The 17,835-nt window shown below is 46.7% G+C and overlaps 1 protein-coding gene across 1 annotated transcript in view; it reads right to left on the bottom strand.

The window, feature by feature from the left end:
• The window catches only part of Dnah2 (dynein axonemal heavy chain 2), a 131,251-nt gene that overhangs the window by 61,805 nt on the left and 51,611 nt on the right, over positions 1–17,835 (bottom strand). Inside the window, exons 20-30 of the mRNA XM_026780620.1 lie at positions 12,833–13,025; positions 10,427–10,627; positions 10,163–10,319; positions 9,629–9,803; positions 9,056–9,219; positions 6,621–6,782; positions 6,423–6,526; positions 2,631–2,787; positions 2,410–2,492; positions 2,122–2,302; positions 1,659–1,797 (exon numbers count right to left, since the gene is read on the bottom strand). Of these exons, the coding sequence (XP_026636421.1) occupies positions 1,659–1,797; positions 2,122–2,302; positions 2,410–2,492; positions 2,631–2,787; positions 6,423–6,526; positions 6,621–6,782; positions 9,056–9,219; positions 9,629–9,803; positions 10,163–10,319; positions 10,427–10,627; positions 12,833–13,025 (1,716 nt within the window). The remainder of the gene's footprint in view (positions 1–1,658; positions 1,798–2,121; positions 2,303–2,409; positions 2,493–2,630; positions 2,788–6,422; positions 6,527–6,620; positions 6,783–9,055; positions 9,220–9,628; positions 9,804–10,162; positions 10,320–10,426; positions 10,628–12,832; positions 13,026–17,835) is intronic.

Below are 17,835 nucleotides of genomic sequence, written 5' to 3'. Positions count from 1 at the left end.
GTTCGAGATCAGCCTGGTCTACAGAGCTAGTTCCAGGACAGGCTCCAAAGCCACAGAGAAACCCTGTCTCGAAAAACCAAAAAAAGAAAAAAAAAAGAAAAAAAAAAGAAAAGCTGTTTAGAAACAAGCCAAGGTAAGGCCAGGCATTCATAAGTAAGAATAAGCCTCCTTGTGATTTATTTGGGAGCTGGGTGGGTAGCAGGCCCCTCAAAGAGCCAAAAGAGTAAAACACAAACAATAACATTTTAGCATTCCAATGTGGGGCTAGAGTAAAAGGAAAACCAACAACAATGACTGCCCAAATGTGATCTGAAAAAAGATTGACACCGATAAACATATCAAAAATTAGATGGGGAAAAGCTCTTGAGGCTTCAGCCCTACACAAGGAACTACTGGCAGCCGAGGAAAGCTGGGAGCAGGAGAGGTGGCCCTCCCCGGGGACAAGCACAGCAATTGGTTGTCCAGAGCCAAACGGTCAGCCCTGAAAACATTATATGGACGGAACAGGTTCTAATTAGGAACATATATGTAAACACACACATATGCAATAACCATTAGTGAGAAAAGAGGCCATGAATTTGAGGGAGAACAGGGAGCGTAGGTAAGAGGGTTTAGAGGGGAAAAAAGTACTAATTAAATTTTACTATCAAGAATAAAAAGATAAAGAAATACGGTAAAGTGATAGAGGAAGACACCCAAAGTCAATTGCTGGACTCCCCACCCTCTGGCACACACACACACACACACACACACACACACACACACACACACACACACACACGTACACAAAACACACAGTGCTACACAAACCCACACACTCATACAGTCACAGAATGTAGAGTCCAAACCCAAGATTGTGGTCTTGAAGTAAACACACCCCTTTGATTATCTTAAAAAGAAAAAAAAAAAGAGGTCTACCACAAAGGCCAATCTGAGAGTTTAAATAAGATGTGTTAACAGCTGTAGGTTCCCAGAAGTCTTAGCTTTCCGTCTGCATTCTCAGCCTTTGGGACTTTCCCCAGGTTCTTCCCAGGCTCTGTCCTGACCAAAAGTGTGAAACAATGCCTTCCAGCAAGTGTAGTGACTGCAGGCTACTGGAGTCTTTGGGTGACCTCAGGTGACCTCTGGAGGTCACAGAAAGACTCGCAATGGTGTTTAACAACAGGATCACCGTTTTGGTGGCTTTGTGAGTCAGTCCATTACCCAGATCACTTCAGGGCAGCAGTGGCTGGGACTCAGCCAGAGAACAGCAGTTTTGTCAGTAGGGCTGCTAAGACCAGCGCTGTTGAGCCAGCGCCCCCTACTGGACTGTGAGAGTCACTGCTATGTTGCAGTCCTTCCAAATACTCCCATGACAGGAGGGACTGCAGTGCGCAGGACCAGTAAGGCCTGACTGGGTAGCCCATCATCTAAAGCACTGGATGATACTCCACCTAGTATCAGTTTAACTTGATCTACTGTACAAATAAGAATAATGAGCAATAGTATTCGATTAATATTAGCAAATGTAGCTAAGCGGTGGTAGTGTCACTACTCACAGCCGCAATGGGATTAAACACGGCTACTGATGATAGTGATGACGGAACATTTTAGTGACGAAGCATGTGGCCACAACCTCACAAATGCATAGGAGCAGTGAGGGCTGTCGGGACAATTACCTGGGTAGTGGGTGCTCCGGAGAGCGTTATTGTCTTTGCTCATCCGGTCCATGATGGCTTTCCAGTTGTTGTTGACCTGGTCAAACAGGGCTGACTCATTGGGCAGCTGCTTTCGGATGTCCTCTCCAAGGAAGATATTCTGAGGGGCGTAGAGCCGGGGGAGAGGCCGTTTCTCACATGCCCTCCCTCCACACTCTGCTCCCAGACCACAGATGACAACCAAGTACAAGAGTCAGACCATTAGAAACCAGGGCAAGAAGCCAAGCTGGGATTGGGAATTCAGGACAGAGCCCAAGAGGAAAACGTAAATCTGGAAGAACACAGGCTTGCCTGGGTGGGATGGAAGATACAGAAACGAGGGTCAGAAGGCGGGGTCTCGGGAGGTGGGAAGAGGACACTGACAGCAGGCCAATTTCCAGGCTCCAGCAGGGGCAGGGACAGCCCAGGCAGTGTGGCTGCTGACCTCCAGGTACATCCACTGTCGCTGCACCGTGAGCACCATCTCGATAACCTCCAGAATGAGGGAGAGGCAGCGTTCCCAGTGGTCCACATCCTTCTCAAAGGCCTTCACAAATCGAGAGGCCTTCATGGTTGACAGAGCCACCTGGTTGTCTTCCAGGGCCTGGAACACTTCTTCTGTGCCCCTGGGGTGCAAAGGCTGGAAATCATTGTCCATACCCACCTGCCAATCCCTTAGCCTCTCTCCGCAGCTCAGGCCACATGTGCCAACCTCGTCTGGAGCCCTCTCTACCTGAGCCGGTGATGGCCCTTGTCCTTGTAGGGTACTATGTCTAGCTGCGTCACGTCCCAGGTTCTGGCAATGTTTTGTAAGCCCTGTGAAGAGAATTTGGAGGACAGAGTAACCATGTACCTAGTCCACAAAGGGGAGAGGAGCCTGGGGGGGGGGGGCTCAAATGCGGCGGCGGCTGGAAGTTTGTACACAGGAGGCTGAGGAGTAGGGTGCTATCATACCACTTCTATGGCCAGCTCTTTGGTGGCAGAAGCAGAGATCTCTGCGATTTTCTCCACGTGCTGGTCCATTCCAAGCTGCACGATCTGTTCCAAGGTGAAGCTTTCCGACTCCTGATCAAACTCCCGCTGGACTTCCTCTTTGACCTGGTCCCAGTGCCTGCAGCCCAGAACAAGAAGTCTGACCTGGAAGCCAGCTCCAGGGCCTACTACTAGCAAGTGTCAATCAATCCCTGGGTTGTCAGTGTGACTCAATCAAGCTCTTCCTTAGCGTGTGTGAGGCTCAGCATTCCACACCCAGCACTGCTTTAAAAAAAAATCGCTTCTCGTTTCCTCCCTTTGGAACATGATAATTCTGGCTATTTGTTAATTCCCGATTCAACGGTTCTTGCTAAATAGGCTCCAAGGTGCAGCCTTAGACACCATGGGAATACAAGGATTGATTTGTCACTCTCCAGGAGTCAATCCTCTGGAGAGGAGTTAAGGCAGGTGTGCATGCGAACACGCAATCCATTAGTGCAGGTCTCTGACGGCTCACGTGCTGGGCTAAGGGTTACACACGCTACTCCGCTTCTCACAAGTGCTCCGTACTGGGAAGTGCTACTATTACATTAACAGACAAGGAAACGAAGGTTAGGGAGTCTACATAACTTATAAATTGGGGGGTTAGATTAGACTCACCCACATAACACTTAGGGGTAAAACATTGCTCAAAGGCAAAAAAACAAAATGATGGCTACAATAAAATAAAACTTTTTGGATCAAAAAAAAAAACAAAAAAAAAAACCAAAAAAAAACCCAAGTCTTAGTTATAATAGATAAAGCCAGAGGAGGCAGAGGGAGACGCCAGGAAAGAGCCTATGGACACACACTCAGTGAATCTGAATGCCCGGGACAGCACAAGAGGCAGGAGACAGTGAAAGACTGGACACGGCAGCCCGTGCTGTCTGTAACGCATACACAACAGCCCAGGTGCGCTGTCTGTAGCGCATACACAACAGCCCAGTGCAGATGGAGTCAACCTAAGCGCCCATCAACTACTGAATGGAAAAGAAATGTAGTGTCTGCACCTGATGGAAAACCATTCAGCTTTTCAAAAAGAAGAAACATAGGGTGTGGTGGCACACGCCTTTAATCCCAGCAGAGACAGGCAGACCTCTGTGAGGTAAACGCCAGCCTAAGCTATCTACAGTCTAAACAGCCTGTTCTATCTAGATCGGCCAGGGTTACATAGTTAGGTCTTGTCTCAAGAAGAAGAAGGAGGAGGACAAGGACGAGGAGGATAAGGAGGACAGGGAGGGGCAGGAGGAGGGAAGAGGGGGAGGAGGAGGGAAGGGGAAGAAGAAGCAGGAGGAGGGAAGAGGGGGGAGGAGGATGGGAGGGGGAGAAGAGGAAATCCCTATAATTTCAACAGTTTAGAGGGATGTGGAGGATTTTATGTTAAGTGAACTAAGCCAGCACAGGAAGGTGAATCCTGCATGACCTTATTTAGATATACAGTCTAAAATGGTCCCATTCACACAGGCAGAGAAGAGAATGGTAGCTCCAGGGGTGTGGGGGACAGGGTTGGAAGAGATGGTTAAAGACTATGGAGTTTCAGCTACACAGAAGGAGCAAGTTCAAGAGATTAAGCTGCACAGTTACTAGTGCTAGCAACAATGTATTATGTATATGTAAATAACTAGGTAAAACCTTTAACTTTATTTTAATAATGAGGTGGGGCTGGTAGTGCACATGAGTGCAGGTGCCTGTAGAGTCCAGGTGTTAGGCAGGAGTTACAGGTGTCTGCAGAGTCCAGGTGTTAGGCAGGAGTTACAGGTGCCTGCAGAGTCCAGGTGTTAGGCAGGAGTTACAGGTGCCTGCAGAGTCCAGGTGTTAGGCAGGAGTTACAGGCAGCCGTGAGCTCCTGATGTGGATGCTGGGAATGGAGCCCAGGGCCCCTGATAAGCAGTGCTTCACTGGGCACCTCTCCAGTTCTAATTATTATTTTTTGTTTTGTTTTGTTTCACACAGGGGCCCACTAAGTAGCCCTGGCTGGTCTCTGCCTCCCAAAGAGCTGGGATAAAAGGCGTGTGCCACTGCTCCCTGATCTATCTATCTATCTATCTATCTATCTATCTATCTATCTATCTATCTATCTATCTTTCTTTCTTTCTCTTTTCTTCTTTTTTTTTTTTTGTTTGTTTGTTTGGTTGGTTGGTTGTTGGTTGGTTGTTGGTTTCTCTGTGTAGCCCTGGCTGTCCTGGAACTCACTCTGTAGACCAGGCTGGCCTTGAACTCAGTGATCTTCCTTCCTCTGCCTCCTGAGTGCTGGAAGTAAAGGCATGTGCCACCACTGCCTAGTCCTTTTTTCTTTTAATAGATTTATTCATTTTATTTTATGTTTGAGTGTTTTGCTTGTGCTTGGTGACCGAGGGGTCAGAAGAAGGTACTCGATCTTCTGAACTACCACGGAGGTGCTGTTCTGATATCTATATCTGTTTCTAAATAAAACGCAGACACTTTGGAGCTAGGCTGTACCTCCACATCCACCCTAGGAATAAATGTTAAGGGTTGGGAGAAAGCTCCCTGGGTAAAGGCAGTTCTATGCAAGCATAAAACCCTGAGTTCAAATCCCAGCACCCCTATAAAAGGCTAACCATGACCAGTGTGCCTGGAACTCCAGTTCTGGGGGGTCACATGTACACAGACACCTGCACCCCTCCACACACACAGATGAACACATACCCCAAAAGTAAACCTCAAGTATTCTCTCCACGGAAGTAAAAGAAACAGGTATGTGAGGTGCTACATATGCTAATCCCTTCAGTGTAGCTCTCCTGCAGTGCACACACCCTGCAAGACATATGCTGCCATTATAAATACATGATTTTCTGTCAGTTACATACAAACTTGGGGCCAGTGAGATGGGTCAGTAAGCAAGGGCACTTGCTAGCAAGCCTGACAGTCTCAGTGTGATCCCCAGCGCCCATATGGTGGAGAGAGAACCAACTCCCACAGGTTTTCCTCCGGCTCCACACACACACACATACACACACACACACACACACACACACACACACACACACACACTAATAAACAAATGCAATTAAAAGGTTTTAGGTCAATTTGGACTAGTGCTATGGCTTAGCAGGGCAGTGCCGACATTCACAAGACCTGGGTTCACTCCCTAAAAGTGAAATACCCTGAGACCAGGGAGATGGCACAGTGGTTAAAAATGCTTCATGTAGGGGCTGGAGAGATGGCTCAGTGATTAAGAGCATTGCCTGCTCTTCCAAAGGTCCTGAGTTCAATTCCCAGCAACCAAATGGTGGCTCACAACCATCTGTAATGGGGTCTGGTGCCCTTTTTTGGCCTGTGGGCATACACACAGACAGAATATACAATATATACAGAATACATAATAAATAAATATTTTTTTAAAAAAAAACAAAGAACAACAACAAAAAAGTGCTTCATGTACAAGAGTAGGGACCAGGGTTAGAACCCACAGAACTCAAGAACTGGCTAGGCAGGTAGGGCAGTTGCCCTCAGGCCACAGGGATGGAGGATACTTGGGGAAGGCTGGCTAACTAGACTAGCTGGAATTGGGAAGCTCTGGGTTCAGATTCTGCCTCATTAAATAAAAGAGAGGAATGATCAAAAAGAACATCTAATATTAACTTCAACACATGGATACGGACACCCAGGAAAGCAAGCACACATACACCACACATGTGCATACACATGCAAAAAAGAAAAAAGCATGAAGTGGTACAGACAAGAACGGGCAGAGCTGGGCAGGGGCAGCCTCACCTCTCTCTGAGGGCCGGGTTCCGCAGGTCTGAGATGAGGGGCATGGTTCTCTTGAACTGCTCTATTTTGGAGCGAGTGGTTTCAATAATTTCCCAGTTTCGGTCCTGAGCAAAGATGGGAGACATCAGAAGTCCCATGGCACTGGAGCCTGCCCACTTCCTCAGCTGGGACAGGGCCATCTTGTCTGTCCCCAATTACCTTATACTCTTTGGCCAGTCTTGTGAGGCGGCGAAACAGCCCATGGGCCATGGACTCCATAGCCTCTGTCTGCAGGGTCAGGAAGCAGCCCGTCTTCCACTGGTTCCAACTCTCCTCCCAGTCCCGAGTGATCTCCCACACTTGCTGGAGGGCGTCAAGCTCCTGTGGGGGCAGGAGGATGGACAGACAGCCTTAGGCATGGCACCCCGGCCCTCCACCTCCCTGACAGCACGCAGGCCCTTCCCTTGTCCAGCTGATGATGGTGCTGCCTCCCAGTTCACCTTTGCCCTCTACTCTCTGGCTTCGAGGGCTCATCAAATGCTAAGCACTTGAGAAGCTCCTCAACACGGAGTCTTAGGGAAATGAAAATGAGAGCCTCCATGTGATACCACTTCACACCCACTCTGGCTAGAACAACAACAACAAACCTGTAAAGGAAAATACATGTTGGCAAGGATACCAAGAGAAACCAGGAATTCCCATCCATTTGCTAGTGGGATGAAAATGGCAAGGCTGCTGTGGAAGATCGCTTGGCTGTGACTCAGAAGCATAAGTGAGGGATGCCATATGATCGGGCAATTTTATTGCTAGGCTTATCCCACAACAATTAGGGACAGGCGTCCAAATACAAGTACATGCACACTCATAGGAGCCCTGCTCACTTCGGTGAAAACGAAACAAACAATAGAATGTTAGCGAGCCATGAAAAGGAATGGAATACTGATACATGCCATAGCATCCATCAGCTGTGAAAACACCGCGGGAGTGAAGGAAATCAGAGACCAAAGGCCGCATTGTTCCATTGGTGGGAAATGCCCAGGACAGGGAAATCTATACACGTGAACAATAGGTTGGTGGGGGCTGGGGAGAAGGGATGAAGGTGGGGGCTGGGAGAGGGGATGGAGGTGGGGGCTGGGGAGAGGGGGTAGAGGTGAGGGCTGGGGAGAGGGGGTGGAGGTGGGGGCTGGGGAGAGGGAGTGGAGGTGGGGGCTGGGGAGAGGGGATGAAGGTGGGGGGCTGGGGAGAGGGGATGGAGGTGTTTGCTTATAGAAACATGACTTCCTCTTATGGCAATGAAAATGTTTTGTTTGGGTTTTTTTAATCGTTTTTAGAAAATCTTTTTTCTACTTTTTAATAATTTTTTAAAGAATTATTTATGTATATGGTACTCTATGCCAGAAGAAGGCATCAGATCCCATTATGCATGGCTGTGAGTCACCATGTGGTTGCTAGGAATTGAACTCAGGACCTCTGGAGGAGCAGCCAGTGCTCTTAACCCCTAAGCCATCTCTCCAGCCACCTAGAATCTTTTTTCTAAGGATTTATTTTTTATGTTATGAATATTGTCTTGCCTGCATGTATGTCTACACACCATGTGCCTGTAGTATCATAGGGTCCAGAAGAGAACATTGGATCTCTTGGAACTGAAATTACAGACTATGTAAGCTTCCATATGGGTGCTGGGAATCAAACCCAAGCCCTCTGGAAGAGTAGCTGTGGTGGTCTGAATAAGAACGGCCCCATAGGCTCATATATGAATGCTTAGGCACCAGGGAGTGGAACAACTTGAGAAGGATTAGAAGGTGGTACCAGGGTCTGAGGCATTGCTGTGAGAGGCCTGACCATGCTTTTGTTCAGAGGAATTTGGAAGACTTTGGGTGGGGGCTTCAATGGGGTTAAATGTGCCATCCCAGCAAAAGCGTGGAGGCTGGCACTGCGGCTGATATGGGACGTGGGTCAGTGAAAAGGTTTCAGAGGAGAATATTAGCAGGTGGCCTAGAGACTGTGCTGGTGATATTTTGGCAAAGAATATGTCTGCTTCCTTCCCTTGTCGAAAAAAAAAAAAAAAAAACTGCCCAATGCTAGATTGAAGAATTCTGGATTAAATTGGTGTTGGCAGAGGAGATTTCAAGACAGCCCAGTACTCTTTTGTGCGGTTATTAGTGGCAACTTTATGCTGATCTATAATGAAAAGGAGAAAACTGAACAAGGAAAAATACAAAATGTACCATTTGAGGAGAAAAAGAGCACCAAGAAGTAAAATGGAGCAAAGTCCAGTACTCAAAGAGATAACAACTTTAAATAAAATCTGGGGGGGTGGGGGGGGACTGGGCAGTGGTGGCGCACGCCTTTAATCCCAGCACTCAGGAGGCAGAGGCAGGCGGATGTCTGTGAGTTTGAGGCTAGCCTGGTGTACAGAGCGAGTGCCAGGACAGGCTCCAAAGCTACACAGAGAAACTCAAAAAACCAAAAAATAAATAGTAATAATAATAATAAAATGGTTGGTCTAGTGTATGAATTTTTACCTCAGTTAAAAAAATAAAACAAAACAAAAACTTACAAAACTGTTAATGAACCATTCCCAGGTCCTCAGAAACCTGTCCTGTCCCTGCCACTTGTCCCTGGTTTCCATGCAACCCAGCTCAGCACAGTACCTTCTCCAGGTTCTGGAGGTCCTTGGAGATTGGCTGCTCAATCTTGAAGATGCCCAGGTTGGAGCGGAGGTTGTTCTCCTCATCCCGCATGGCCATCAGCATGGCGCGTACCTGTGCGATCTGATCCAGCGCAGCTGTGTGGCCCACATTGCTGGTAAAGGGCCCTGTGGGAAGTCAACATGTGGCTCAGATCCCGCTCGGGTCCATGCCTCTCGAAAAGCAGTCTGTGGCTCTCTAGCTCAGGGGGCAAACCCCACTCTACTGTCACGTGAGAGGAAAGGGGAGGAGAAAAGGGGGAGCATGTAAGGAACAATGGACTAGGAAGTCAGGGTTAGAACACTGGGAACGTTGCTGGCCCAGGCCTTCCAACCAGAAACCCGTGACTCCAGGTGAGCTCATCCTCTGTCCCCTTGAGGTTCCTTCCCTTTCCTGAGCTGCCTGCTCCCTTCTCCCAGCTCCAAACCTTCCCGTGCCGCACACCCCCATCTGTTTTCACCTTTCCAGGGCAAAATTTTGAATTCTGAGTCACAAAACCAAGACTAAAGAAGGGGAGAGAGGTGGAGCAAGGAATACCTTTGGCCTCAAAATCATCTAGAAGGTTGTGTGCCTTCTTCTTGAAGTCGTCAGCTGCGTGAATAAGGCCTGTCTTGAACTTCTCCTTGTGTTTCTTCAGCATCTGCTCGCTGTCCAGCAGGATTTGTTGGAAGGTAATCCACTCCCCATTGAGACTGTCCAGCATCTCCAGGACCTGGGAGGGAGAGAAGGCGGAATGACCCACACGCAAGAGGTCTATCTTCTCCGAGGCTGGGCACCCAGGGTGTCACATATGCTAGGCGACACTCTCCCAACGAGCCGCCCCCCAGCTCTCTGTCAGTTAGCCGTATCTCTGCCCTCCAGACCAGCGGTCATAAACAGTCCATGCATGACTGATCCCGAAGAAACCAATCTCAAGTTGCTGGGTCTAGCAGAAGTATATAAACTAAGGGGCACCACTGTTTGAGTTAGCCACGGTCCTCGGGAGTTCTGAATCTCTCACTTCCTCCCTCTACAGTCTGTTGCCACTGACACATGCTTGACTCGGGTGGACCAAACACAGCAGGAACTTACACTGTCTGGAACCGGCACCTCGTACTTTTCCAGAATGGTAAACTGTTCGTGGATGGGCGGGATCTGAATCTCCAGGCTGGGTAAGTCATGCTGCAGGGTGTCCATGAGCTGCAGACTGACCCCTAGTTCCTCCAGTGTTTGGGGAGGGCGGCTGATTCTAAAAGTCAGCAAAGAGTGTTGTTGGTGGAAAGCACATGCACGCACACGCGTGCACGAGTACTCACACTCGCACATACCCACAACCATACCCAAGCCAAGCCTTACTTCTCGGCGTTGTCTTTCAGGTAGCTGTGCAGATCCATCAGGCGCCCAGCGGCCATCTCCTTGAGCAGCGTTGTAAACTTATTCTGCCACTCGTTGCAATGCTGCACCAGTGAGAACTTGAGGTGTGAACAGTCCAGCAGAACGAACTGAACGTTGAGGACCGTCTCCTCCTTCTGTACATTGTTAGCCACCTCTGTGTAGCTGCAAGAGCCCAGGTCTGCTCAGAGGGCTCTATCCCTTCATAGGTGACCCCCCCACACCACCACCCAAACTCCACTCTTGTTTCCTTTCACCCAAACCTGCAGTTCTAGGCAGTTCTATTGCCAGGTCTTACCCAGGCCAACTCATTCCTGGCAGACTGCTGTGGCCATGCCAGCTTCCCAAGTACTGGACAGCGTGAATCCGCAGTCACAACTTTCCCCCCGGGACCCACAGCCTTGACGGCCCCTAGGTCCAAGCTGGGCTCACACCGCACCACTTCTAGCTTAGTTGCCTCAAGCAGATGTTTGGTTTAGGAGATAGGCTTTTTACATTTTACCAGGCTTGGCCTCAAACTCCCGAACACAGTGGTCTTCCTGCCTCAGCTTCCTGTAGCTGGAACTACCAATGGACTAACCTTGTATGCTTTTCTCCTGGGACTGTCTGACCATCCTGAGCCTTTGAGTCCTCATGCATAGGTAGGGATGACATAGGACAGCCTCAGGGGATGTACAGCGGCCCCTTTGTCTGCCTCCTTTTCTGTGTCCGTGTTCCAGTCTGTTTGCTTTGTGCCCATCTATATCTCAGTCTGCACTGCTTCCTCCTGGGCCCCACCATCTCTGCCTGATGAAACCCCAGCCCTCTTAAAACGCACAGCCCCTATAGGTGCCATCTTTACCAGGCCTTTCCTGGTGTCTCTGACTTTCTTTTTGCTTTACTGTGGATTTAAAAATTCCCCACAGGGGCTGGAGAGATGGCTCAGTGGTTAAGAGTATTGCCTGCTCTTCCAAAGGTCCTGAGTTCAATTCCCAGCAACCACATGATGGCTCACAACCATCTGCAATGAGGTCTGGTGCCCTCTTCTGGCCTTCAGGCATACACACAGACAGAATATTGTATACATAATAAATAAATAAATAAATAAATAAATAAATAAATAAATAAATAAATAAATATTTAAAAAAAAAATTCCCCACAGGTCTGTGTGGTAAGTCTCAGTCTGCAGCTTGGTGCTACTGGGAGTTGGTAGAAAGGGGTGAACCAAATAGAAAGTCTTCCTATCACTGGGGTGATGCCTGGAGGAGCTCCTTCCCCCAACACTCTCTCTGCCTTTATCCTACGGCACAGGCTGATGGCTTTGCATCCACTATAGTGCACATCTACAAGCCCAAAGCAATGGACTCAACTGGTCATGGGCTAAACTTCCCCCAATTGTGAACCAAAACAAACCTTTCTGGATAGGTTTATTTTCCTCAAGTATTTTTTTATAGGAACGGACACCAACTGGCACACCTAGTGAGCTGGCCCCCACGGCTTGCACACATACTCCTAGTACAAATGCATGGAGCCGGTAGAGGCACAGCAAGCGTCTTACAAGCTTGCAGAGTTCACAGAGAACAGCACCCTACTGTAGGTCACATAATATCTGTCTCACAGGAAACTGAGGCCTGGGGCGTATGAAACTCTGCCCGGGACTGCATAGCCAGTCAGTACCAGAGCTGAGCCGCATGCCAGCCTCCCACTCTCCCAGCCACTACACTACCGCCCCCGAGAAGAAAGGCCTGTAGAGTTCTTTTCTTTCTTTTAAAATTTCTTCAAGGCTCATAGGAGAATTGCTCTGAGTGAATGAACGGCCGTAGCCAGGAGACTATGAAAAGATGTCACCTACTTTACGTCAGATCTTAAGAATCTTCTTCCATTTAGCTCCAGCCCGGCACCTTAGTTGTCAGCCCCAAAGGCTTTCCTTCTCTGCCCTTCCCTTCCTCCTCTCTTCCTCCCCCTCTCTTCCCCTTCCTCCATTTCCCCCCCTTTTTTAATGCATGGTCTTGCTACCTGTCTCAGGCCACACCCCTCTGCCCCTCTGCTCATGCTGAACATGTCTGGGATCACAGACAGGCGCCATGACTCCCGCTCTTCTACCTTCTCCATCTCTAGTATCTCTAGTATCTCTAGTATCTCTAGTATCTCTTACTTCCCAACCAACCCCTGCGAGACTCCTCTAAAGAAACAGCTAGCTTTCCCTAAACCTTGTCCAGCCTCTTTCTGGATCTCTGCCCTCAAGAAGCCAAGATCCAGCGCTCTTCTCCTGCAGCCCAGGGCACGCAGTGTCCAGACCTACTGGACTGGACCAGCTGAGCCCCACTCTCTTCCTCCAGAGAGTGCTCTTCTTTTAGACAATCCCACCTCCACCTCCTCTTCTTCACTCACCGGGCAATGTCAGCATCAAAGGAAGAGACAGGGGGGTTGAGCCGCTGGTAGCGGCGGATGAAGGAATCCTTGTTGATCTCCCAGATCTCCCGGTACATGTCCCAGGTCTTGAGGTAATTCTGCAGCAAGCTCGCGTTGTTGGTCACACCACTGCTGATCTGGGCCTGGATCTTCTTGATGTCCTCATCGCGCTCTTCAAAGGGTGCAGAGAGATGCTGCTCACGGACACGCACCCCAGGCTCCAGCCTGGCCCCAACACTGCCCTCTGCTTTCCACTCTGCCAGTTTCCCCACTAAAATATACTCAAACATGAGCATTAGGAAACAGAGGGGAACTGAGCCAGCAACCTGGGCCAGAGCGGGCCTGGGATGGTGAACTCCATGGGAGCAGGAGCAGAACCAGACCAGGGACTTTTGCCGAAGCAGGACTGGGCCAGCGACCTTGGAGGGATTGGGCCTGAGACTGCTGCAGGAGCAGATACAGGGGAGCAACTGCTGAGTGAGTGGGCCAGAGCCAGAGACTGCTGCAGGTCCAGGCGTGAGTCTGGGACCTCTGAGGAAGTAAGCCTAAGCCAGGTCCTCTGTGGGTCCGGGCACACCCGGGGAAGAAGATTAGAGCCAGAGACCTTTGCAGGACCAACCCTAAGCCAGGGACCTCTGCAGGAGCAGATCCAGACCAGGAACATTTACAGAAACAGGTCTGAGCCAGCAACCTAGAACAGAGCAGGCCTGAGACCTCCAGGAACAAGGAGTGACCAATGGGGTAACAAAACCATGGCACTGACTGTACCACAAAGAACAACCATCTGAGCCTTGGAGTCACTGGCATCTAGAAGATTAATCACCAGAGTCACAAACAGGCCCAACCGCACCAATTAGAGAAAAGGATGAGTAGACAGGTAAGAACACACACAACACCACAAAGAGCAACATGACAGCAGTAAAATCTAGAGACCCTACAACAGCAAGGCTTGAACAACTAAATATAGATGAAGTAGAAAAAAAATGACCTAAAAATAACTTCAGGAGAATGTTTGAGACTCAAAGAGGAAATGAGAAATTCCCTCAAAGAAATGGAGGAAAAGACAAACAAAAAATTGGAAGACATCAGCAAATCCCTTTTAAAAAAAAAACAAGAAAAAGTAATCAAACATATGAAAGAAACTATTCAAGACTTGAAAACTGAAATAGAGACAATAAAGAAACACAAGCTGAGGGAATTATAGAAACAGAAATCATGAGAAAACAATCAGGAACCACAAATGCAAACATAAACAGCAGAATACTAGAGATAGAAGAGAGAATCTCAAGTGCTGAAGATACAATAGAGGAAATAGACTCATCAGTCAAAGAAAACATTAAATCTAACAAAAGCTTAACACAAAATATCCAGGAAATATGGGACACTATGGAAAAACCAAACATAAGAATAATATGTATAGAAGAAGAAGTTCAACTCAAAAGCACAGAAAATATATTTAACAAAATAATAGAAGAAAACTTTCCCAACCTAAAGAATGATATGCCCATGAAGATACAAGAAGCTTACAGAACACCAAAGAGACTGGATCAAAAAAAGTCCCCTCGCCACATAATAATCAAAACACTAAACATACAGAATAAAGAATATTAAGAGCTACAAAGAAACAAGGCCAAGTAACATATAAAAGCAGACCTATCAGAATTACACCTGACTTCTCATTGGAGACAATGAAAGCCAGAAGGCCGTGGTCAAGCTTTATGCAGACATTAAGAGACCACAGATGCCAGCCCAGACTACTATACCCAGCAAAACTTTCAATCCTGTAGAATGACAAAACAAGATATTCCATGACAAAACCAGATTTAACCAATATCTAGTCACAAACCCAGCCCTACACAAAGTACTAGAAGAAAAATTCCAAAGCAAGGAAGTTGGCTACGTCAACAAAAACACAGACAATTGATCATCTCACAGCAGCAAATCCCAAAGTAGAGAAAAACATTCAAATTAACATCAACAACAAAAACTAAATTAACAGGAGATAGTAATCACTGGTCATTAATATCCCTTAATATAAATGGACTCAACTCACCTATAAAAAGACACAGGCTAATAGATTGGATACAAAAATAGAATCCATCCTTCTGCTGAATACAAGAAAAACACCTCAACCTCAAAGACAGACATCACCTCAGAGTAAAGGGTTGGGAAAAAATTTTCCAATCAAATGGACCTAAGAAACAAGCTGGTGTAGCTATACTAATAACTAACAAAATAGACTTCAAACTAAAATCAATCAAAAGATATAAAGGAGGACATTTCATATTAGTCACAGGAAAAATCCATCAAGACGAAATCTCAATACTGAACATCTATGCCTCAAATACAAGGGCACCCTCATATGTAAAAGAAACACTTCTAAAGCTTAAATCATATATTATACCCCACACACTAATAGTAGGAGACTTCAACACTCCACTCTCACCACTGGACAGGTCAGTCAGACAAAAAATTAAGAGAAATAAGGGAACTAATGGATGTTATGACTCAAACGGGCTTAACAGACATCTATAGAATATTCCATCCAAACGTAAAAGAATTCTTCTCAGCACCTCATGGAACCTTCTCAAAAACTGACCACATACTTGCTAACAAAACAAACCTCAACAGATACAAAAAAAAATTGAAATAACCCCATGTATCTTTTCAGATCACCATGACTTAAAACTACAATTCAACAACAATACTAATTCCAGAAAGCCCTCAAACACATGGAAATAAACAATTCTCACCTGAATCATCAGTGGGTCAATGAAGAAATGAAAGGGAGGGGGCTGGAGAGATGGCTCAGAGGTTAAGAGCATTGCCTGCTCTTCCAAAGGTCCTGAGTTCAATTCCCAGCAACCACATGGTGGCTCACAACCATCTGTAATGGGGTCTGATGCCCTCTTCTGGCCTGAAGGCATACACACAGACAGAATGTCGTATACATAATAAATAAATAAATAAATATTTAAAAAAAAAGAAATGAAAGGGAGAAAATAAAGACTTCCTAAAATTCAACGAAAATGACCATACAACATACCCAAATTTATGGAACACAATGAAAGCAGTGTTAAGAGGAAAGTTCATTGCACTACATGCCTATATAAAGAAGCTGGGAAAATCCCACAATAGTGAATTAACAGAACATTTGAAAACTTTTGAACAAAAAGAAGCAAACTCACCCAAGAGAACTAGACAGCAGAAAATAATCAAATTGAGAGCTGAAATCAACAAAATAGAAACAAAGAAAACAATACAAAGAATCAATGAGACAAAGAGTTGGTTCTTCAAGAAAAATCAACAAAATAGACAAACCTTTATCCAAACTAACCAAAAGGCAGAGAGAGAATATCAAAATGGACAAAATCAGAAATGAAAAGGGGGACATACATAACAACAGACACGGAGGAAATACAGGAAATCATCAGGTTATATTCCGAAAACCTGTACTCCACAAAATTGGAAAACTTAAAGGAAATGGACAACTTTCTGGATAAATATCACTTGCCAAAATTAAATCAAGACCAGATAAGCAAATTAAACAGACCTATAACTGCTGAAGAAATAAAAACAGTCATCAAAAGTCTCCCCCCCCCCAAAAAAAAAGAGCCAGGACCAAATAGTTTCAACTCAGAATTCTACACAAGATTTTCAAAGAAGAACTAATACCAATACTCCTCAAATTGTTCCACACAATAGAAACAGAAGGAACATTGCCAAACTCTTTTTATAAGGCTACAATTACCCTGATACCCAAACCACATAAAGACATTACTAAGAAAGAGAATTGCAGACCAATCCCACTCATGAACATTGATGCAAAAATACTAAATAAAATACTGGCAAATCGAATCAAGAACACATCAAAACCATCATCCACCATGATCAAGTCAGCTTCATTCCAGAGATGCAGGGATGGTTCAACATATGAAAATCTGTCAATGTAATCCACCATATAAACAAACTGAAAAATAAAAACTAGATGATTATCTCATTAGATGCTGAAAAAGCTTTTGGCAAAATACAACATCCCTTCATGATAAAGGTCTTGGAGAGAACAGGGAACATACCTAAATAAAATAAAGGCAATATACATCAAGCCAACAGCCAACATCAAACTAAATGGAGAGAAACTCCCAGTAATCCCACTGAAATCAGGAACAAAACAAGGTTGTCCACTCTCTCCATATCTATTCAATGTAGTCCTTGGGGTCCTAGCTAGAGCAATAAGACACGAAAAGGAGATCAAGGGCATACAAATCAGAAAAGAAGTCAAATTCTCACTATTTGCTGATTGTAGCGAGCCTGACAGGATCACCACTACAAGATGGCGCCGACATCCTGTCTTGTTGGATATAAACAACTCCATATTTGGCTAAGCCTTTGGGAGCTGCGTGTCCCCCGCTTCCCGGATGCGCGGTGGATAAGGGTCCTTGGGCCTATCCCGACGCAGTCTGGTGTCAGCTGATGATGGCAGCCAATCACAGGGAGACCCATGTGCCAATTCCCTATATAAGCAGCTGCCTTAGTGTTCTCAGCCCCCCTCTTGCTTCCTGCCCCTCGTTCCCTGCCCCCCTCTCGCTTCCTGCCCCCTCGTTTCCTGCCCCCTGCTTTCTGCCCCTCTCTCGCTTCATGCTCCTTCAACCAAGGGCACTCAAATTAAAGCATGATCTGAGAAGAATCCTCGTGTAGTGGTTGTTCTTTCTCGCTGGTCGAGGAGTTCGCCGCGCTGGTGCCGAAAACCCGGGATCTTCGGTTGCCAGGCGAGAGGCCGAAAAGGATTCAGAACTCAACATGTGGAGTGGTGACGTCGGTAAGTCTTCCCAAGTATGCTGATTGCAGTCAGCGGGTGCACCAAATAATCCACAAGGTAAAAATTGGGGATCCGCAACAAAAGCGGGTTTTCTGCTCTCGCCAGTAGAAGGGAGAGTGGAGGTAATAGAGCTGCGACCAAAGCAGACGGTTTAAAGTATAGC

The sequence above is a fragment of the Microtus ochrogaster genome, chromosome 7 (assembly GCF_000317375.1).
Source record: "Microtus ochrogaster isolate Prairie Vole_2 chromosome 7, MicOch1.0, whole genome shotgun sequence".
In the NCBI taxonomy this organism is placed as follows: Eukaryota; Metazoa; Chordata; class Mammalia; order Rodentia; family Cricetidae; genus Microtus; species Microtus ochrogaster.
Note: the sequence above shows the minus strand (reverse complement) of the source record. Positions and strands in the feature narration are given on the sequence as shown.